Here is a 22,336-nt window from a genome sequence, read left to right as displayed (position 1 = left end):
GACATGTTTCCTCAGATGAGCATTTTGCATCATTTACTCATCATTTTTTGTTGCTGCTATTATTATTATTATTATTTAACAATAAGTATGTGTTTTATGGAATGGACTAGTAAAAATAATCTCTGCCCCAAAAGATGGCACAGTCTGGAAGTGAAAGAAATCTTGTATGTTGCTGAACAAAAAAGGTGAGTGGAAAAGGAGCCGGTTGTGCTTTTATTTGCTGCTGCATATAAAAAATAAAATTCAGAGCTGCTGTAGTGGGTAAGATATCATGAACAGGCCATGCTGGTGTGGGTCTGGAGAATGAATCTAAAGGGAAGCAAGCAGGAGTATCTGAAATGGGGTGAAAAGGGTGTTTCCAAAGGAAAATACACTGAGAAGTAAAGACCATCATGCAAGAAGAATGCTGTGATGACATTTGGTCTCACAAACATTATTTATTTCATGTGCAGGTTTCCATTCACCAACTAAGTGAAGTCAAAAGGCCTCCAGAAAAAGTAGCGTGACAAAGGAAACTCTTGGCAGCTTTCCTATGCAGAGAATGCCAAGGGCACAGTATTAACCTTCAGCCTTCAGACTTCCCGCTGGTTTTCCTGAGGCTGCTCCACCTTCTCTTGGGGGAATGGCATTGCATTAACATTTTTTACTCTCCTTCTTTCTTTATCACTGAAAGAAAAACACCCAAGATAAAAACCCTCCACAGAGGAGTGCTCATCTGGAGATGAGCCCTAATATTCCCTTGACAGCAGCTGGGACTTTAACTCATGTACTGCCTAGGAATGCCTGAACATCCAATGGTCAGCATGTGAAAAATGCACTTCCAGGGGGAAGACTGATCTGGGCACCAAGGGAAAGTGCCAGCCTGTCGTGATGAGGCTGTTTCAGGATTATCTCATGGTAGATAGATGCAGTCCTTTGTGTTTGCTGTGAATCGTAATTGCATCTGTTCACGTAGCCATGTTAATTAACAATACAGAAGGGGGACAGACTTGCTGAAACATTCCACAATTTCTGCCCAGAGGAAGTTTCCATGCCCTTCCTGACTGGGTTTTTCAGCCTCATTGCAAGGCGTGATGTCTTTGGTAGACCACCTGGATGAATGATGGTAGCTGACAACGCAAGTGACCCTCATAGTCTCTAAGAGTACGTTCATCTTACCTGACTTCAGCTATCCGAAGGTTAGGTATCTGGTCTGAATTAACCATCAAGGAGCCATCAATAGTCCCTGGAGACAGACAGGCATGTCCAAAGGTTATTTCATCACCGTTTAACAAAAAGTTCTAAGATAAGTCTAAGATGAATCTCCTGGTGAAGATGTCTTTTTGATGATTATTAAGGGACCTACCTAATTAGATGAGACTACGCACATAACTTTTAAACAACTAATGTTAGGTGAGTTGTAACCCGTCCCATAAATGAATTTCATGACTTCTTACTGCATATTATTTCAATATTGCAATGCAAAACACACTGTGTAAACTGAAATCACAAGAAAAATAGATAGATAGATAATAAAATGCTAAAAATCAATTCTATCAGGTGAAATGATGGGATTTTCAATTATGTTTTTATTTCAATAATAAGTGTCCTTAATATTTAATTTTAAATTCTGACACCTCTGTTAATCTACTTAGAATAAGCTAGAACTGCGATATATAGTTACTGCCATTTATATAAATCATTTAAATTAAAACAATGTCAAGCAGTTCAGGGTTCTTACCAAAGTTATAAAAATGTGAAACCATTTAACCTGTGAAAAGCACTGAGCAAGTAGCAGGAAGTGGAATTTGTTAAAGAGCTAAATTAATGCCGATACCACTAAGCTCTGTCTCAGTGCAGAGTATTTTCTGTTTATACCACTGATATAGTCAACTTCTTCAGGTGCTAGCATGTTCAAAGTAAAGAAATCAACAGGGAATCAAAGAAATGGGAAAATTCTTTATTCCCATCTGGAAGGATGAGATCTGCTACTGTAATGCTATGGTAAAATCTTGTGGAGTTCTGAAGCAATCTGTTCAATTTATTTGTACAAATTATAGTTTAACTTCATCCTAGATGCAAAACATGTCATTAAAAGCTCTCCAACCCTGCTTATGCATCCAGGACATTTAAGACAATTTTGTTTAACTAATAAAAATGATTTTTAAAAACCTTGGTTTCTGTACTTTAATTAAATTCCTGGATCCATGTGAAAGCTATTTGGCACTTACTGTGCGGGGGGAGGGGAAGTTAATTGCATCTTTAGAAAATAAGAAATTTGTCATTCACACTTTTTCAGCAAAAGAGAAATGAAAAAATAAAGAACCTAAATGAGGTTATTCTGGGTTATTCTGTGTATTTTCTTATGTAAATGCATATAGATAGAGAATATCCAATATTTGCAAAGTGTGTCCCAGATTCTGCTGACCACTGCAGATGAACATAAGAACATATATATATCATAAATGTTTTTTTCTTTCTCTTCTTGTTTTATGAAAAAAAGTACCATCCGTGTTTTCATTTTTTTTATCACTGAGGAGGGTGAGATTGAAGAAATGTGATCTGCTCCACAGCTGATGAACTTTGCGCCCGTGCTCCTCCATTAGGAGGAACTTCAAGACAGGGACTACTTGGAATCTCACAGCAGACTCGCAAAACCTTCCAGTGTTGGAGATTGGACCACTTCTCCGGGCAGTCAGTGCTAGGGCTTACGTGTACTCTGTGTTAGAAGGTTTTGGTGCAACATCCAACAACTACTTGCTGAAGTTTATTACATGTTGTCCTAGTTACCAGGGACATGCAAAACACGTTAATTCTTCCTTCTTTTATATCTGTTTTCCACATATTTGAAAAAGACCATCATGTCCCCTCTGTTCTTTGCCTTTGCATATGCATACTGCAAGGAATATTTTTCTTAAAGGGAGCAGTACTGTCTCAAGAGGAAAGTAAATAGGTAAAGCATGAAGAACTGAGAAGTTTGCAGGGGGAAGAAGGTTTAGGATTAGGGAGAAATCTCATAAATTACTTGGGAAGAGGAAGGAGTGTGATATTCTCAGATTATCACATCATGTTCGGTAAGTTGATCCTAATACGCAAAGTACTTCATGATCTTGGCATGGCATTCCTAAAAAACAACCTAATTGGCTCCTTTTGGCAAGATGGAGCCATTCACAGCAAAAAGAGGGCAATCAGGTCAGCTTATAGCAGAGCCCTGTGCAATTTGTTTACTGAAATTCTACTTCATAGTCCCTCACCATGGGACAGTGTGTAACTGGAATCAGCTCAGCAAAGGTAACAGAGGCACCTAATGGGTTTCATAGCCACTGACATTTCAGCTGGGCAACTTGACTTCACAGGAGATAGAACCAGAAATACTTAAACAGAGACAAATTTGCTTTTGAAAAGTTTTGTTTATCTTTTATTGCAATATAATTAAAACCCATTGATATCAAATTATGAGGTTTCTGCTGCAGTAAGTTACTCAGGTGATCATTTTTATGCTGATGATGACATAATCATGAAGTCAAACCCAATAATTAGATTCAGCAAAGAACATCAGAGGAAAAATATTGACTGAAGCATCAATTCTTGGTTTGTTGAGGTATGATATCTCATGCTTTGCAGTGGAACCTGCTTGTAGTGAAGTCAGTCTGATGCATTTTGTGGCTGTTTCTTGGGTAAATGGTATGACAGAAGTGGGCACTGATTCCTGAAACTTGCTATCATACAGACGTGAATTTGCAAGGCACAGAAGAAAAAGGCACTATCGCAATGATCGAGGTTTCTGCAACATGAAGAAAGTACAGAGACAGCGATGCTTTATGTCCCCTTTGGGTAGGAAAAGGGTAAGAGTCACACTGCCTAAAGAGAAACACCCAACTTATCTTTGTCTCCTTATGGCTTCTAATGTATAAGTGACAGAAACAGTCCTTCAACAAGTGAAACAGAGGTGGCCTTTTTTGGCCAATAGGTAGAAATTAAAGCCCAGAGTAGACTGGATATCATGAAACAGCACTGAGATAGGATCTTCCAAACAGCATCTGGTCCTTGAGTTGTGTCCTCAGAATTAAAAATTCAAGTCTGGACCACCCTTTACACTAGCCAAAACAAGTATATTTCTGCATGTGCTGGTTTTGGCTGGGATAGAGTTAATTTTCTTCACAGGAGCTAGTATGGGGCTATGTTTTCATTTTGTGCTGAAAACAGTGTTAATAATACAGGGATGTTTTTGTTATTGCTGAGCAGTGCTGACACAGAGTCAAGGCCTTTTCTGCTTCTCACCCCACCCCACCAGCGAGTAGGCTGGGGGCGCACAAGAAGTTGGGAGGGGACACAGCCGGGACAGCTGACCCCAACTGACCAAAGGGATATTCCACACCAGATGACGTCATGCTCAGCATATAAAGCTGGGGGAAGAAGGAGGAAGGGGGGGACATTCAGAGTGATGGCGTTTGTCTTCCCAAGTAGCCATGCCGATGGGAAGGAGTGAATGAATTCCTTGTTCTGCTTTGCTTGCATGCGCGGCTTTTGCTTTCCCTATTGAACTGTCTTTATCTCAACCCACGAGTTTTCTCACTTTTACTCTTCTGATTCTCTCCCCCATTCCACTGGGGGGGAGTGAGCGAGCGGCTGGGTGGGGCTTAGTTACTGGATGGGGTAAAACCACGACACTGGTTCATCTCTTTATAACCTGCAACAACACTGGGGCTAAACCATATCAGGCCTTAAAGTGTAAGCAGAAGGATTATGTGACGTGTCTTACAGACGCATCTGATATGATGTTTGGCCATTTTGGAAACTGCCTGATTTTCTTGAAATGTGGCCAGTTTGTGATGCAGTAAAACCCCACTTTTATTCAAAAATACCTTTGAATCCATCTGATTCAATACCATTGAATCCAAGCTGATTATTATCTAAGTGGACAAACATGCATTTAGTTGAATGGCATGCATTTCTTCCATCCTGTTTTGATTTCTATTCCTTTCTCCACTCCTTTGAGCCCTCACCCCGTATGATCCCATTTGCAAGTGTAATACTCATATTCCTTGTTTGATCATCCAAGGCATAACTCCAAATATTTGGTAATACCTGACCAAAGAAAGAGTCTTGAGAAATTTTTCACAGTACGTCCATTTGGAAAATGAACCAATCATAATTCATTTCAGGCAGTCATTTTCTAACCAGTTTTTCACCCACCTTACTTTGGTTTTATCAGGACTATCTCCAGTTTGTTTGTGAGAAAATAATATGAAACAATGTCAGTAAACATCCTAAAGTCAAGTATTTAACGACTGCTTCTTAACTATCCTGAAGGCTGCCATAGAAGGAAATTAAATTCATTTGACATGTTGTTTTTTTTCTTAACAAAACCACATTACTGCTTATTTCTCCCTGTGTGCTTTCATATAGTTATTGTTCAGTTATGCCTGGTTGGCTGGCTGTTCAGTATCCTTTGGCCTTCTACTCCTCCTCTTCCTTTTTAAAAAAGTCCACTGTATTTGCTTTTTCCTGTCTTACGGGACCTCATCTGACTTCTAGGAGTTCACAGACACCTGACAGTAACACTAAGATATTTTTCCATAAATTATCTGAGAATCCAATTTAAATTCATCTAAGTGTTCTCTACAACATCTTCTATTTTTGTTCTACTTTGATTTTTATTCCTTTGTTTCTGGCATTCACTTTTTTAGCCATCTGATTTGATTACACCTGACCCTCTTGCTGAAAATGGAAGCAAAAATGCTATTAAATATTTAAAACTTCTTAAGACTTCTAACGAGTAAGGAAGAAAAGCAGTTTCTTAAAATACCCATCTTGCTGAAGGATCAAGAGGACCCAGTCTAAGAAAATGTTAATGAGTTTGATGTATAGCAGTGTCCATTCTCTCATGGGATCATAGAATCATAGAATCATAGAATAGTTTGGGTTGAAAGGGACCTCTAAAGGTCATCTAGTCCAACCCCCCTGCCGTGGGCAGGGACATCTGCAACTCGATCAGGTTGCTCAGAGCCCCGTCCAACCTGACCTCGAAGGTTTCCAGGGATGGGGCATCCACCACCTCTCGGGGCAACCTGTGCCAGTGCTTCACCACCCTCAGTGTAAAAAAAAGTCCTTCCTTATATCTAGTCTAAATTGACACTCTTTCAGTTTAAAGCCATTCCCCCTTGTCCTGTCGCAACAGGCCCTGCTAAAAAGTCTGTCCCCATCTTTCTTACAAGCCCCCTTTAAGTACTGATAGGCTGCAATAAGGTCTCCCCAAAGCCTTCTCTTCTCCAGGCTGAACAACCCCAACTCTCTCAGCCTTTCTTCAGAGGAGAGGTGTTCCATCCCCCTGATCATTTTCGTGACCCTCTTCTGGACCCGCTCCAGCAGGTCCATGTCTTTCTTCTGCTGAGGGCTCCAGAGCTGGACGCAGGACTGCAGGTGGGGTCTCAGCAGAGCAGAGTAGAGGGGCAGAATCCCCTCCCTTGACCTGCTGGCCACGCTGCTTTGGATGCAGCCCAGGATACGCTTGGCCTTCTGGGCTGCAAGCGCACCTTGCTGGCTCATGTCCAGCTTTTCATCCACCAGGACCCCCAAGTCCTTCTCGGCAGGGCTGCTCTCCATCCCTTCATCTCCCAGCCTGTATTGATAGCGGGGGTTGCCCCAACCCAGGTGCAGGACCTTGCACTTGGTCTTGTTAAACCTCATAAGTTTCACACGGGCCCACTTCTCCAGCTTGTCCAGGTCCCTCTGGATGGCATCCCGTCCCTCTGGCGTGTCAACCGCATTGTCAGAGATTTCCTTTCTCCTGGCCAAGAATAGTACCAGATTCTTGCAACAGTGGATGTGGGCTGAGAGGAAGGAAGGTCCTCGTATAAAAAAGCTCTTAGAAACTTGAGGTCTTTGGCGAGGGCTAGGATCCATCAAAGGGAGAAGAAGCCGGTTAAAGTAGACAATTTTAGAGAACCACTAAATGCACATGCTGAAGGGAGGGGAAGAAGGAAGGGGGGAAGCATTTGTGTAGCAGGGTGGGCTGGGACTGAAGTGACTGTTAAATTTTCCATGGATAGGTGCAGTTCATGTCAGGTCATAATTGCCTATCAGGCTTCTCACTATTCTAGCTCTGTATTCATTCTCTCATTTCAAAACTACCAGGCTCATTTGAGACTGGAGTGTTTTTCCTGCAGTTGCTACCTCTCTCCTTTCCTCTGTATTCCTCATGTCCCATAGAAGTTGTCTGAAATGACACCCCTGCTTTTGACACAGCTACTCAACACAATCACGAAAAACTAGAGAGGCTATGTATCGAAACACAGGAAAATTTGCAGGCTGAGGCAACTTTCATGCCTGAGAGTTTCTAGAAAAGCATTTTCCAAAAGAACAGAATCCAGGGGATGTTCCAAAGGGTGGGAAACCTGCTGATGTGTGTCAATAATAACAAATGATGAATGAGATCTCCTGGGAAAGCCAGTGTAACATCAATAACAGAATCGATACAGGAAAAAAAGGCAAAATTAATACAGAAATAATAAAGAATAAATAAGTAATAGGGAATATAATTAATTAATACTAGTCACCAAAATTTTACAGAAAACTTGTCTCATAAAACAAATGCAATTTAAATATGTGATGATTTTCCAAGGCTGGCTAATTAAGCTAACAACAAATCTATTTAGACTTCTGCATGGTGTTTGACTTTTTGCTGCATAATATTTTGATTAAAAAATTAGCTTCACATAATATCAATAAGGCACATGTTAAGGAGATTAAGAACAGGCTAATTCACAAACCTGCAAAAGGGTTTGTCAATGGGAAACCATGATGGAAAGAGGATGCTCTTAGTAGGGTTCTGCATAGACTGTTGCTATGTCTGTTGCTATCCCATATTTCTGGAAGGCAATTTGCAATCACCGTTGCTAATATTTGCAGACAACACTAAGGATGTCAGCATGCTAAATAATGCAGAGAATGGAGCAACAGCGCACAGCAATACACATCACTCAGCGAGTTGATCCCAGGCAAGGTTATGTAGCCCATGACGAGGAGGAGTGGGGAGGAGGATTCTCGGGGCTTAGCATGTGAATCACTCAACATGAGCAGTGGTGTGTCAGGAATGGCACCGCAACCTCTGCAGAGAGCAAGCTAGCAAATAGGGCAGGGAGGTGAGTCTTTGTTGAAGGACTGGCTTTTTTCCTTTCACTGCCATGCCAACACTTGCATGTGATTTTTCTAATGTATCTTTTCCTTAGGAGGGATCCAGTTTGCCTGGGTTGACTCTCTAAGCAACACCTGTATTTTTGGCTCCTATCAGAGCAAGCCTACAGTAAGTACCTAAGTTCCCGGGCAAGTAGCGATGACAGATATCCTGAAGGCCTTGAAAGGAAGATCCACTTTATCCAATTTAGCTGATTAGATTTAGGCAGGCAAGATCTCTCCCTGGAGTCCTCCAGAGCACCCTGCTTATCTCCACTGACCACACTGGGGGTTTCAGCTCTTCTTTTGGGAGGAACTTGACACTGAGTCAGATAAACTGGATCACATTCCCTATATAAAGGTCACTTGACCTATATAAATCTATAGTCTCTACTGATAGGGGAATATGTATTGTTCACTCACGGGTATTGGCTAAGGAGCCTTTCTTGCTATTAAGTCCATTAAATTAGTCCAGTGCGATAAAAACCTGATAGCACACATGAGAATCACCTTTACTCTATATAGTGCATATACTGTGTCAAAAGTTAAGAGCATCCAGAGTTTTCTTTAAGGCCAAGATATGTCCTGAATTAAATTCATGCTTTGCCAGGAATTTGGGGCATGAAAATTGAATTTCCAGCTGGTGTAAATGGGGAAAAAATCACTGAGTTCCTGGTTTTATGGAGAAGTATGCTTTTCTTTTCTCTTTGCCTGTCTTTCAGTTCCAGTCATTCATAATCCACTTGTCTATTTTTCTATTTTATAGCCATCCCACAGGAGTAATGAGAAACATAATCAATCAGTATTTGTAAAGCACTCTGAGGCTATCAGGTGGAAGGAAGTGTATAAATGCAAATTGTTACGATTGCTCTTCCACTGCTGCCAAGGGACCTGCAAACAGAATCAGGCCCCCGTCTATTCAGATATACACAGTCACACCTTGTGAAAGCAACCAGAAGGTAAAACCTGAGGAAGCATAGGAAGATAGAAATTTAATAAAATATAGGAAAAGATGGTTCAGGGATTGTTTACAAGTTTAAGACTGAATCTTTGTTCTGCCACAGATTTTTGCTCAGTTTTGCTTCTACCACTGGCTACGATACCTACATTTGGAGCATAATTACTCTGGATTGTCTATATTGGTCTATGTTATTCATAATGTAGTGACCTAGTGTTTCTGGGCTACTCTTATAGTCAGTGTTATCTAATACAGCTTTTATGGTGCAACCCATGTGACGGTTATTAGACATCCACTTAATGATAAGTAGATCTCATATGATGAGAGAAATTATGCCCAAGTGTTTCTCTTCATTGACTATACATTGTTTGGGGAAGACCCAGACAACTGTCTCAGATGTAGGCATCTATATTTGATCAGGCAAATCCCATCCTATAATTACCTCTGTTAGTAAATTGAACGGTGCCAGGGAACATTCCCAAGCACTGGAATGCAATCATCTACATTCTTCAATTTTTAGAAGGGTGCCTGGAATAATTTTGGCCCAAAACAACCAGCACTTTCCCAACGCAATCCTGAGTGTAGGTCACGATCCAGCACCAGCCAGGGAGCGTTCTGAGCTGTCAGTTTGGATGCAGCTACCCTGTTCTGGAGGCTGAGATACTTTAACGCTATAGACACAGCCAGGCTGTGCCAGCTGGCCCCAGGGCTAGAAAATGGGCCCTGGCACTGCTTAGTTTGCTAGGATAGTCATATCCACAGCTCAACACCCATCACAACTGTGGCTGGGAATGTTCAGTCGTTCGCCAAAGTAGACCTGGTGCTCCCAAGTTGACAGGAGACTTACAGCCCCACTGGATCTAAGCCATTTGAGTAGCATCCCATAGGAACAACGTGGCAGAGGTAGAAACAGGACCAGACCCCCTCCAGGCAGCATTCAAATGCTTCACACTCCTGCAGCCTCTCTCAGTCCCAGGTTTTTAGGTTTGTTTCATTTGTTTTTTTTTTTTTTTTGGGGGGGGGGTTGGTTGTTTTTTTTTTAATTCTGCATTACTCTTTAAAAGACAGAAAGAAAGAAGCTGGGCTGAGACATTTTGCATGGACTCATGAACATGTAAATTTGCTTTTCATGAAATGTGTTCTGCTGGTCCCCTATTATAAATACCTTAAGGCAATGCAGCTTTTCGGAATAATGAAGTACTTTATCTTGAGACTGTTTTCCTAAGTAATGAATTCCTTAGTTTTCATCCTCCTTTTTACCTCTTGTTGAAACCACCATGCCCTTCGTGTCATTAAGCAGCTAACACCACCACTAGGTGAGATTTATTGAATATCTCTTGATGTCATGTCAGCCTAAAGAAATAAAATCCTGAAGTTGACTGCACTTTGCTCCTTCCCATCAGTTTCTGTATCAGCTTCTCTTACTGCACTCAGCCGTGTCCTCACAGGACTCACAGCAAAGGCCGTCTCAGGCCATGTCCAAAAAGGCAGACTAAGGCTGACAAAATTAGCAGAGCTAGCCTGTAACAAAGGAGAAGCAGGAAGCCTCTTAGGAAGACATTTTATGAAGGTGGTGTCTTCTACAAGACCTATAGTATTGCCTTTCCATTCTGAACCCACCTTTGTAAACAGAAAATAACACTGCCATATGGCACCACCCTCTGATTTGGGCTAAATAACAACACTACCCTCCATTGTCAATGAGAAGGTGAAATAATGCAAGGCAAGTACCCAAGATGTTGTCAGACCAAGGATTAATACCATCTATCTATAGCCAACTGTATCCTGGGTTGCATCAAAAGAAGGGTGGCCAGCAGGTCGAGGGAGGTGATTCTCCCGCTCTACTCTGCTCTGCTGAGACCCCACCTGCAGTACTGCGTCCAGCTCTGGAGCCCTCAGCAGAAGAAAGACATGGACCTGTTGGAGCGGGTCCAGAGGAGGGCCCCGAAAATGATCAGGGGGATGGAACACCTCTCCTGTGAAGAAAGGCTGAGAGAGTTGGGGTTGTTCAGCCTGGAGAAGAGAAGAGAAGAGAAGAGAAGAGAAGAGAAGAGAAGAGAAGAGAAGAGAAGAGAAGAGAAGAGAAGAGAAGAGAAGAGAAGAGAAGAGAAGAGAAGAGAAGAGAAGAGAAGAGAAGAGAAGAGAAGAGAAGAGAAGAGAAGAGAAGAGAAGAGAAGAGAAGAGAAGAGAAGAGAAGAGAAGAGAAGAGAAGAGAAGAGAAGAGAAGAGAAGAGAAGGCAAGGCTTCGGGGAGACCTTGTTGCAGCCTTTCAATACTTAAAGGGGGCTTGTAAGAAAGATGGGGACAGACTTTTTAGCAGGGCCTGTTGCGGCAGGACAAGGGGGAATGGCTTTAAACTAAAAGAGTGTCAATTTAGACTAGATATAAGGAAGGATTTTTTTTACACTGAGGGTGGTAAAGCACTGGCCCAGGTTGCCCCGAGAGGTGGTGGATGCCCCATCCCTGGAAACATTCCAGGTCAGGTTGGACGGGGCTCTGAGCAACCTGATCTAGTTGCAGATGTCCCTGCCCACGGCAGGGGGGTTGGACTAGATGACCTTTAGAGGTGCCTTCCAACCCAAACTATTCATGATTCTATGATTCTATTTTCTTGCTGGGATCCATGTGCTTAGGAGTGTCTTTTCCAGCTTCCTTTGGATCGGTAGCACTAAAAATACATTGCAGTAGCTTCACCGGTCAGCTTGAAAACCCACAGGTTAGATATTTTCTCTGTATAAAGTCCTTAAGGAGGAAGTGGATAGCAGATATAATTTACAGTTCCACAGATCTCCATCTAAAGATGGGTTGTAGCAGACAGCTTTGTTTTCAAAGTATTTTTCCAAATAGGCAGGGACATGAAAATAAAGACATATGGTGATGGAAGACATGAATATTCATTGTTAGCCTTTTTTGATAGTAAGAAGCACAGTAACAAGAGCTGAAAAGATGGGGTTTAATTTTTGCAGAAGCGATAAGGAGCAACACATGTGGGAGCATATTTGTTTGATTTTTTCACTCATCTGAGGTAGCTTCCTCAGTCATTGCCATTTTCTCCAGCTGAAGCAATATTTTCTCTCTCACAAAAGAAAACAAACCCACAACTTAACTTCCCCACCCACAAAAAAACTATTACTTAACTGCCTGCTGCTCCCAGCTATCTTTGCAAGCTGCCTTCTTTCAGCATTTTAATTTTTCAGCCCTCTCAAGAAATATAATACATTAGCATTATGCATTTTATGACGCTTTTACTTGTCACAGATCTCGCAGCTCCTTGCTAACACCGGAGGCTTTTATCAGGTAACAGTGTGAATTAGCTATAGTTGCTTAGAAAATGGCAAGTATATTTTTGCAACCAAAAAAAAAACTGAACAGGAGCAAACCCAGCTTATTTCTTTCTAAGAAATTTCCAAGAAAGCTTCCAGTTTTTGGTGAAAAACTGAAATTTAAAAAGATTTGGAGAATTAATCAGAAAAAAAATATATTTGACACCTGTTCCCAAAAGCTTGAGATTTGAATTAACATTTTTTCTTTTCAAAAATAAAAGAACTTTCTTGTTGTAGGAAAGACAAAACAATCCAGTAAATGTAGAGTAAAACGGTAGTTTTATGCCCAATATTTTTCAAAATCTGTCTTTCATATATGAAAGTATTGGCCAATTTTATTCAACAAATGTTAACCCTTTGAAAACCCTGGCTTGGCTATCTTTACTTAGGTGAGTAGCATTTTAGCACCTTCACCAACTGCCCTGCAGCTACTTAGGGAAATAACACCTAATTGGGGTTAAAACTTTTATAATAAAGCAGAACGTTTGAAAATATATTGATACATAAAGGATCTGATACTTGCTTCCACCCGTACAAGAGTTTCAATGACTCTTTAGCACCTACTCCTTTTGTTATGACCACTACAGCCTCCTGTGTCTTTACTAACAGCCTGACTGTCCATGCTTTTCATCAATCTCAGGTGTTTCTGTTTAAAATCTCCAGAGTCCATGGGTGAAGGTTTCTGGTCCTACAGGGCCTGACATCCTCCCCAAGAGGCACGAGGCACCTCGGTGTTTCATACCCTCCATTTCTGCCGCTGGCAGGGTTTTCTCAACTATTTTCAAAACCACCACATAGCACGAAAACAAAACAGCAAATCCAACCACAGTAACTGCAGTTTGAGTTTTTTTTCCCCTGAAGGGTCACCCCAGCTCTTATATTCTTTCTCCAGTGCTCTCATCCCCCAGTACTATGCACAGACCCGCTCTGTCTCCCCCTTTCCACCCCTGCCTTCCCTGCCTGGCTCCTGAGTAATGCTGGCCCTGCAGTTCGAGGAAGTTCAGAACTTAACTGAGAATTGCTAAGAAGGGATTTTCTCTTAAAATCTACACTTCTAAAACTAAATTCACTATCACACTAGAGTTTTTCTTTCCCAGTTTGAGGTAGAAAGTCATATAAGTGTATGAACGTGAACTGCTAGTCGGTCTGAAGTCTGTTTTATTTCCTCTTATATACACAGCCTCTGTGGCTATTCTAAATTATTCCTCTGTTTTTTCACTATTTAATGTCTTTTTGTACCATTAATTTTTACTATATTCACCCAGCTATTAAACCATAACAACTTAAAATCACTGTGTCAATAGGACTGTTTGTAGCTTTACTTGCTTGTGAATCAGCATTTGGCAATCTGGCTCTTGGGCATCCGACTCTACCTTCTTCAATACCTAATCAGTAACCCCTTGAGCCCACTGATAATTCTTATTTAAACTATTGACAGGTTGACTGTCTCTCAGTAACCCTCTGAGCTGAACACAGTCCCCCAGTGCAGCCACATCAGGGTTACACAGAGGGACTGTTCCCTCCCTGGTTTAGGGTATCTCTGCAAGTAAATTTCTATTGCTTTGATTTTCTGCTATGTATTGCTTTTCCAAAATCATGTCTGCCTTGCTCTGTACTGTGATCTGGGTTTTTTTTTTTTCACAATCATTTGTTCCCAAAGTTGTCTCCTTTCTGGGAGTAGGCATATCCAATTATTTTCCCCAGATACAGTTGCATTTTTTCCAAGCTGAATCTTCTTTCAAATATTTCTGAGTGTTTAGAATCTCTCTGTGGTTTGTTATTTCTCTGGGCTCCAGACTGTGAACCATCATTCAGTTCCCCCAGCTAACATCCCTGACATGTCGGTTATTCCCCTTTAAAGAGGATTCATTGGATGACACCAGGGAGGATATAAATATCAGCATATCCCAACACTATTCTCAGAAAAACTGCTGATGCCCTGTTTGTTTCTGAGACGTACTTCAGACTGACTTGATCTTCCATGGAGTTAGCCATTCGAGATGACCAACGTAATGCATTGGTCACTTTACCATCCACGTTACCCGCTGGGGCACTAATGCCAGACTGCACTTTGTTATTGTGTACTCCAACGCACAGGCAAGACCAACTGCTGGTGCCCTTTGGCAATATTGCTTTATTTTCCTGCCCAGGAAGGAAGCAGCGTGCGCTCAGTCACACCTTTCATTGCACATATTTCATTGCCCTCTCTTCGCGTGGTCTGTGCTTCAGCAATGCCGTGTCTGAATGCTCCACTGCAGCATCCTGGCAGACAGAAGTTGTCCAAGACTGGGAGAAGCTGCAGAAAAAACCATCCTTTGCCATATCTTATTTAGGCACTAGAGGGACCTGCTCCCCCTATGGTGGTCTGGACCGCTTGTAGTGTGTTCCTGAGCTCTTCCTGTGGTCAACAGGAAGATCTGGCCAACCTCCTGAGCAACGATCAGCTCTGTGGAGGGCTTACTGGGCAAGGCCACGACAACCAAGAGAACCGATTGCAGCTTTCTCCCTGCCAGACCAGGTACCAACACCATATAAGCCACAGACGCAATAAGTACCAAGGACCCAAAGGCTCCAGGCAGAGCTTCTGCAGCCTGTGCTGAAGCCCACCGTGCTAAGGCGTCTCTGCCAGCAGCACCCATAGCTTAGATACGGTGACACACTCTGTCAAAGGCTATTATAAGCCTGCATGTGTAGAAATGAGGAATCAGGTTCTGACTTCCCACTCAAGGTCTCACTTATGTGTGTAAGTACAAAGGCTCAATAAAGCCTTTGCATTTAGACTTTATTCACTGGGAGCACTCAACCATCGGCATAAGTGCATCATAAAATAGACAAAGAGCTGTAATTTGTACCGATGGAGCTTAGCATTTCCTGGGGTTGTTGAAGCAGATTTCCATCATGGACAATGCTTTAAGATGAGCAATAGGAGGCTGATAGGGTCTTTTCTACTGAATTTCCCACCTTCGACCTCTCCTTCTTGTTGCCTGTAAGAACTCCAGCCCACATTTGCAAAGCAGTATCTAGGCCGCTAAATAAAAACAGCCTGAATTGGAAAGGCATGGTGTGCTTGCAGCACCCATTCAAAAATCCAAAAATTAAGCCAGTTTACAAGGCAGTTGTGAATCTTAGCCACTGATTTCAGTCAGGTGGGTTTCCAATCCAATGCTCCCAGCGTCCCTGCTGCATCCCTTGGAAGAATTTCATGTTTCCACACTTCTGCAGGACCTCAGGCTCCCGATCTGAATCACTGCCTCTGCGACCTAACACAAGCCCTCCAAAGCCCTCAAAGGTGGGCTCCTTCTTTGTATGTCCTGTTCATCCACACAGAAGTGTGTGTGTGTGTGGGTGTCAGCATGAAAGGGATTGCTGAATATGCTGTTTTTCTCCAACACTGATAATTACTTCAAGCTGAGCGTAGCCCACTGTTTGTCTCGTCCTGGATCGGGCAGAGTCTGCTAACTGCCAGTCTCGAGCTCCCCATTTTCCACTCTCCCTCCTTCTGTTTCAGTAAGGGTTTATTATGGAAGAACCTTGCTCTCTCAGGCTTTCCACAACGTCCTTGGTCCCGTCCCAAAATAAATCAATTTCTGCTTGACAAAACTAGCTAAAATACAGCAGGAATTTGGCGGAGGGGGAGACACCGAGCAGAGATCTGCATTTTTCGGGTTTTGTTTTTTAATTACATTTCTGTGATCTAGACTTACGAGTTAAGTATAAAGCTCCTGCAAAGCAAGCCAGTCTTTTCTCCTGCCTTGCCTGCAAGGGGCTGTCAGGTCTGCTAGGGCTGGATCTGCTGTCCCAAGCAGTCCTGGCTGAAGCTCCTGGAGGGGCAGAGCTTGCTGCCTGGAGAGTTGGTGGGCAGCTCTCCTGCTGCAAATGCATGCATTTCTCTGCTGCTCTCCTTTGGCCCGGGGAGCTGCAGAATTTTTCTTATGTAATGGTCTGCTGGTGTCTTTGCTTGGAAAACCTCTTTTTCAGCTGGAGGGTGTCAGGAGTCCCGTCCTACCTCTCTTGGGTCACTGCGCAGGGAGCTCCTGGCCGGGGGGGAGAGGTGTCAGGCTGTCGGGCAGCAGGAGGGAGCCGCTCACTCCCCCTTCCTCCCCGTGCCCCAAGCCCTTCCCGGAGTCACTCTCCCCCTCGTAGGAGCACGGGGCAGCTCCGCCTGGGCGACCTCGGGCTGCAAACGGGCGAAAGGGGAGAGGTGGCAATTTGGGCTGGGAGCTTTGCCTGGAGTGGTGCGTGTGTGTGTGTCCCCCCAAGGGCCACAGCGCAGCTGGGGCAGGGCTGGGTGCGGCGGTGGGGGGGATGCAGCAGCCGTGGGACCGGGGGACGGGGAGCGGAGCGCGGCGGCTGCTGCTGTTGCTGTTGTGGGAAAGCGCTTCGCAAAGTCTCCGGGCGAAGCTCTCCCTCCTCCGGCAGCCGGCGGGGAGCAGGGGAGCCCAGGGCGGCCCCGCGGCTGCGGCCGGGCGGGGGTCGGGGGGGGGGGGGGGGGGGGGGCACGGTGGGGTCGGGGGACGTTAAAATGCAGCATCATCCTCCCGCCCCGGCAAATTCCCTGTGTGTGTGTAGGGGGTGGAGGGAGAAAAGGGAGCAGCGGTGCTTTGCAGCGGGGGGGGCCGCTGCCGGCGCTCGCTGCACCGCCCCGGAGAAGCGGTGCCCGCCGCGGGGCTGCGCGGAGCGGCGGCGGGCGCGGAGCGGGCACTGCAGAGCCGGCAGCGCTCCCGGTGCAACGCCGGAGCCTCGCCGGCGAAAGGGGGGCACCCGGGCGGGGGGGGGGGGGGCGGGGGGCGATGCTAGTTGGCTGGGGGGGAGGGAGGAGAGAGGGGGGGGAAAAAAAAGAGAAAGGAAAAAAAAAAAGCAAGGACCCCCCCCCCCGTCCCTCCTCTGCCCGGTCCCTTCCACCCCCGACACACACACACACACGCGCGCACACACACACCCCATTGATCAATATTTGGCTGTCTTGCTGCAACTTGCTGCAGTCTTTTAAAGGAGTAGTAGAGAGAGAGGGAGAGAGAAAGGGAAACTGACAGGAAGGGGTAAGGAGCTACACATGTCACATGTGCTTTCTAAAACGGCCAGGAGCATCTGCAGGCTGGATCTGGTGGAGGATGCTGCGGCAGGTGATACACAGAGGGCTCCAGTCGTTTTTCTACAAGCTGGGCTTATTCGTGAGCAGGCATCCGGTGTTTTTCCTCACTGTGCCCGCAGTCCTGACCATCATCTTCGGCTTCAGCCTGCTCAACCGCTTCCAGCCTGACACTGACCTGGAGAGGCTGGTAGCCCCCAGCCACAGCCTGGCCAAGATCGAGAGGAGCTTAGCCAGCAGCCTTTTCTCCCTCGATCAATCCAAAAGCCAGCTGTATTCGGACTTGCACACCCCGGGGAGGTATGGCAGGGTGATTCTCCTCTCCAAACCCGGAGGCAATATTTTGCATCAGGCTGATGTGATCCTGCAGATCCACCGAGCCGTGCTGGAAATGAAGGTGAACTACAAAGGCTATAATTATACTTTTTCCCATCTGTGTGTGTTGAGAAATCAGGATAAGAAATGCGTGCTGGATGATATTATTTCAGTGCTAGAGGATCTGAGGCAGGCTGCCCTCTCCAATAAGACAACAGCCAGGGTGCAAGTGAGCTATCCCAACACTAAATTAAAGGTATGCTCTTACTGCATGCTTTTGCCAATTAAAGAGGCAGCACTTCATTTCTTGTCCTAAACAGCAAAGAGAAATATAATCATATCTATCGCTCTATATCTAAATGTGTGTGATCTGGGCTTTCCTCGGGAAGCAGCTGAAACCGGTGCCTTGCTATTGTTCTGTACGAGGAGGGAGGGGGGGGACTGTACGCTAACGCACCAGGAGAAGAAGGGAGTGGAGAACAGCCTCCGGACCGGGAGACCTTGCAATGCCTTGAAGGGTTAATACATCGGGGAAAAGGGACAGGAGGTCGGTGGGGGGTTGAAAGCTGGGGCTTCACTATCACCTTTTCCAGCCCCACTGGCGTGAGATAATTTATCTTTAATATGGCCAGAAAAGGCTTTCCTCAAATGCACAGTGAGCTCCTGTATCTCCCTGCCTCTGCGAGTGCCGTAGGAGCAGCAAGAGGTTTGGGCCAGAAGCGATTTCAGGTGTCCTACCTTCTTTTTCTTTACCTGCATGCAAAGAAGGGGAAGGGAGGTGGAATTTTTTCTCTCGGTGTGAAAATAATTAACTCTGCCGCTGATGGATGCGCTGGAGTTCTGGGACGGATCCCATCAGCTAGAGGCTTCCAGCAAAGGCGAAACAAGGTAAAAGATGAAAGAAGTTTCAGTCCTTCCAATTAAAAGAATAAACAATTCGGCACAAATGATCTCAGGAATATTTCCCTGACACACAAGCACCCATCTGCTTTCCCCCTCACCTGGAGCAATCCAGTTCACCAGCGCTAACCTGCTATGAGCAAATAAGGTGCAAAGTTTGCAGGTGGCTGCTGAAAGAAGTTTATGCGAATTACACTATATCTGCATGCTCCCCCAGGCATTGCACCAGAGGCAGGATTTATCTAACAGAGTGTAACAAACTCCCTAGCACACTGGTTATTCATGGCTCAGGTCATGGGGAAGACGATACGGTCCTTCTTGTAAACCAGAGAGGCTTTTTGGTGTTACCTGCCCCCTGCTTTCAAAGAGATCCTCAGGGATGAGGGAGGTAGTGCTCTTGCAAGTACTGGCCAGATCCTGAAGTTATCATTTGTTTCTTCCAGTTCATTTACAAGGAAAAAAAGTAAAGCCAGTCCCTGCCCCAAAAACTGAAGCAGAGACGTAGATTGATTTTATTGGTATTTTTGCTTCAGTGAAAGGGCCAGGTGGGACAGTTGGGATTTGGTCCCGTTGCTCTAGATGTTACAGTAATTGCTTTGTGCAGAGTTGTGGCTGTTTGAGTTAAGTGTGTGGAAATGAAAAGGTGTCCTTGCTGCTGCTGGAAAGCCCTGAGTGCAAGGAGTGCTCAGAAACACGAGTTATTCTGGATTAAATATCCCTGAACAAATTTTATCTTTTAGTTTGCTGTGAAGACAATTCTGCTATTGCAGAATTAAAGTGCTTTCTTTCCATTTTGCTTATTTTTAAAGTCAAGATTAAGTGAGGTCAGTGAAGAACACTGATAATCTGGGCTAACATAATTATAAACCAGCTTTACACAGAAACAGTCATTCTACTCTTTCAATCCAGATTAATTTTCTTGTGTAGAGAAACCTTAACTGAGCTTGGCAAAACTAAGATGGGGCCACTTGCAATGTGTTTTTTTACTAGGAGAGTGCCTACAGCTCCTCCTTTTTTAAAGATAAAAGCAAAGGAAAAAATAACCTGGTCTGGATTAGAGATTTATTGGAATAAGTGATCGGTAGACAGAGAAAGGTTTTCCCAAGGCATAGATGTCTGACTCTGAGCACTGCCGAATACCAGCCCGACACCTCCAATCCCCCAAGTAGTTGTTGTGTATCATCTTCTGGATGAAGGAATAGGTGTCCTTAAGTACCTAGGTTTAAAGTTGGACAGAGCAGGCAGCTTTCTACCTGCTTCTCAGTGAAGGGAGGTAAAGCCGCCAAAATCTGTGACTGCACTTTAGAGAAAAGCTAACGATTACAACCCATTTCTGCAGATAGGGAGAGTCCCTGCTGTTACTGAGAAAGAGAAACACACTTTGCCAGTTTTTCTCTTTCTGGTACGGTAAGGACTCTGTTGTGGGACCGTGAACCAGCCCCGAACCTGGACTGGCCTTCAGCTATGGCGTGTCCTGAGAGACTCACCTCCTCTGGTCTCTTTGGCTCCAGCTGCTGGGAATAAATTACTACTTTGTATAGATTAATTCATTAGGTGAGCCCCCTCTCTGTCATCTCTGTTGTCCCACCTACCAAGCTACAGGGTTAGGAAGTTGTGGGCAAATATCTCTTGCTCTTCTTCAAGCCATGGCCAAATATTCATTTAATGTAGGTTCCCAGGCTATTCACTGACCTCTCTCTCTCTGCACCTCTGAGCAAAGGCTGTAGAAACCCAGGCCTGTGTTGCTTGTTTTCGGGTGTCTAGATGTGTTTAACCAGAAATACCTCAGATGCTGCACCCACTAGGGTAGATCAGTCTCTGGATGTTCAGCAAAGGAAACAACCCCTGTGGCTGTAGCTATGAGGTTTTTTTTTATTTCTTCTTACTTGAGTCATGACATGAAGGAATGGTTGTGGCTAGACCTCATGGGAATGCAAACAAGAGGGTCAAATCTGGCTGCCCTTATTCAGTGTGGACCAGTGTTCATCACACTTACTGGTCTATGTCCTTGGAAGCTTTCTCAGCTAAACTTTCCTGCACCATAAAACCCCACCAGGATCTTCTAGGTTTCCTCACTTTCTCAAGGGACACGTTGCTTGGTTAATACTGGTAGATTTTGCTCTGTCTTGTTCTTTTAATAATGGCTCCAGATTGAATAAATTTTTTCTAAGAACAATACAGTGGGTTTACAAACTGCAAAGGTGTCCCAGATGTGTTTAGTCTGCAGCTGACATGGGTCAAGTGTCAACCTGTACTGGTTTGGGAACCACAATGACAATGTCGAGCTGTTCCAACCGCTCTCCTGCTCCATTTAGGAGCTGCAAAAATATCTTGTAGTTTTTTCTTTCCCTCAAAGCTCGCACTTTGTCCCTCTTCTTGTCTCCTGCTGGAGCCCAAATTCGTTCAGTTCTCTCAGGTGAGGCTGGCTGAAGGCTGGCTGTGGGTGAGCTCTTGCCAGGTCTTTCACAGGAGCTTTGTGGGAGCCATACGAGCAGGTTTCAGCAAACTGCTCTGGTTTTGAAACAGCTGTTATTGGGCTGCAAAATCTAATGAAACTCCTTGGCTTTTCCTAAGAAAGTCTGGCTGTGAAGGGTAATGATTGTTTAATCGCTACTTGCTGTAGTGTTGGAAGAGCTTATAGCCTTGAATACATCTACCTTCACTGCCCCTCTGTAAGTTGGGAAGTCTTGGCTCTCCACTCACCAGAGGAGGAGCAGAGAGATGGCACTTACCTCCAGAGTGCAGACTGCAGTGTGGTTTCAAATGCCTGAGATGCATTTAAAATCCACTCTGTCAACACAGGGGTCATTGTAGGCTAGTTTACTCTTCTGAAAGGCCAGGTGAACGAGGCTGTATGAAAATGCCTGCTCCCATTGCTTTGGGGACACTCTCTAGCCCGTTCACAGTTATTGCTATGCTACGCTGCAGTCTGCAGCCCAGCCAGAAGACTGACTTGTCCAAGGTCATGCAGATAGACCGTGGCGGAGCAGGAAAACAAAGCTGGATGTATGAAGTCTTGATGAAGACTTTTTAGTTACGTCCTGGAGCAAGATTGCTCATGCTTTCCCCAGCCCAGGACAAAAAAACAATGTTCCTGTGCTTGGGGTCTGGATTGTGCCCTAACCACATAGACTGGACAAGTCTACGCTGAGCACTGACCCTCAGACATCAAACTGTTAAATTGCAAGTTTTAACAAATCCCGGCATCGTTTTTGTCAATTAAGACTTCCAGGATAGTGCCTGGGCATGCCTTGGGAGTTAGCATGGGAAAGGGTCCATTCCTGGTTGGTATATCTACTCTATTCTGGGGATAACAGTGTGTATCTGCTTGGATATGTCGTGCCCCTGCCTACGGGCCAGAGTGTGGTCTGAAGCACATTTTATTTATTGGTACAGACAGAATTATCGATTACATGGGGATTTCTTCTTGTGTACTATCAGATATGAGGAAGGAGATTGGTTTATGACCCTGATTTGCCAATAAGCCCAGCAAATTTGCTGTCCTTATAAAGAAAAAAGAAAAAAAAAATCACTACAAAGAATAAGAATGTTTTCTGAACACAGACCTTACCTGGAGGAAAAAAAAAAGCATGAAAG

General features: G+C 44.4%; 1 protein-coding gene across 3 annotated transcripts in view; it reads left to right on the top strand.

Moving 5' to 3' along the window:
• Positions 1 to 17,136: 17,136 nt before the first annotated feature.
• Positions 17,137 to 22,336, top strand: part of PTCHD4 (patched domain containing 4) — a 93,585-nt gene continuing 88,385 nt past the window's right edge. The window contains exons 1-2 of one of the 3 annotated variants that reach the window (XM_076335420.1): positions 17,137 to 17,147; positions 17,546 to 18,095. In XM_076335420.1, the coding sequence (XP_076191535.1) occupies positions 17,547 to 18,095 (549 nt within the window). In that variant the 5' untranslated portion in view covers positions 17,137 to 17,147; position 17,546. Of the gene's footprint in view, positions 17,148 to 17,495; positions 18,096 to 22,336 lie in introns of those variants that run through there. The other 2 variants (XM_076335419.1, XM_076335418.1) reach the window with 2 other exon arrangements.

This window comes from Aptenodytes patagonicus, chromosome 3 (genome assembly GCF_965638725.1).
Source record: "Aptenodytes patagonicus chromosome 3, bAptPat1.pri.cur, whole genome shotgun sequence".
NCBI classification, from domain to species: domain Eukaryota; kingdom Metazoa; phylum Chordata; class Aves; order Sphenisciformes; family Spheniscidae; genus Aptenodytes; species Aptenodytes patagonicus.
The sequence above is the reverse complement of the archived record's forward strand: the minus strand, read 5'-3'. Positions and strand labels throughout refer to the sequence as shown.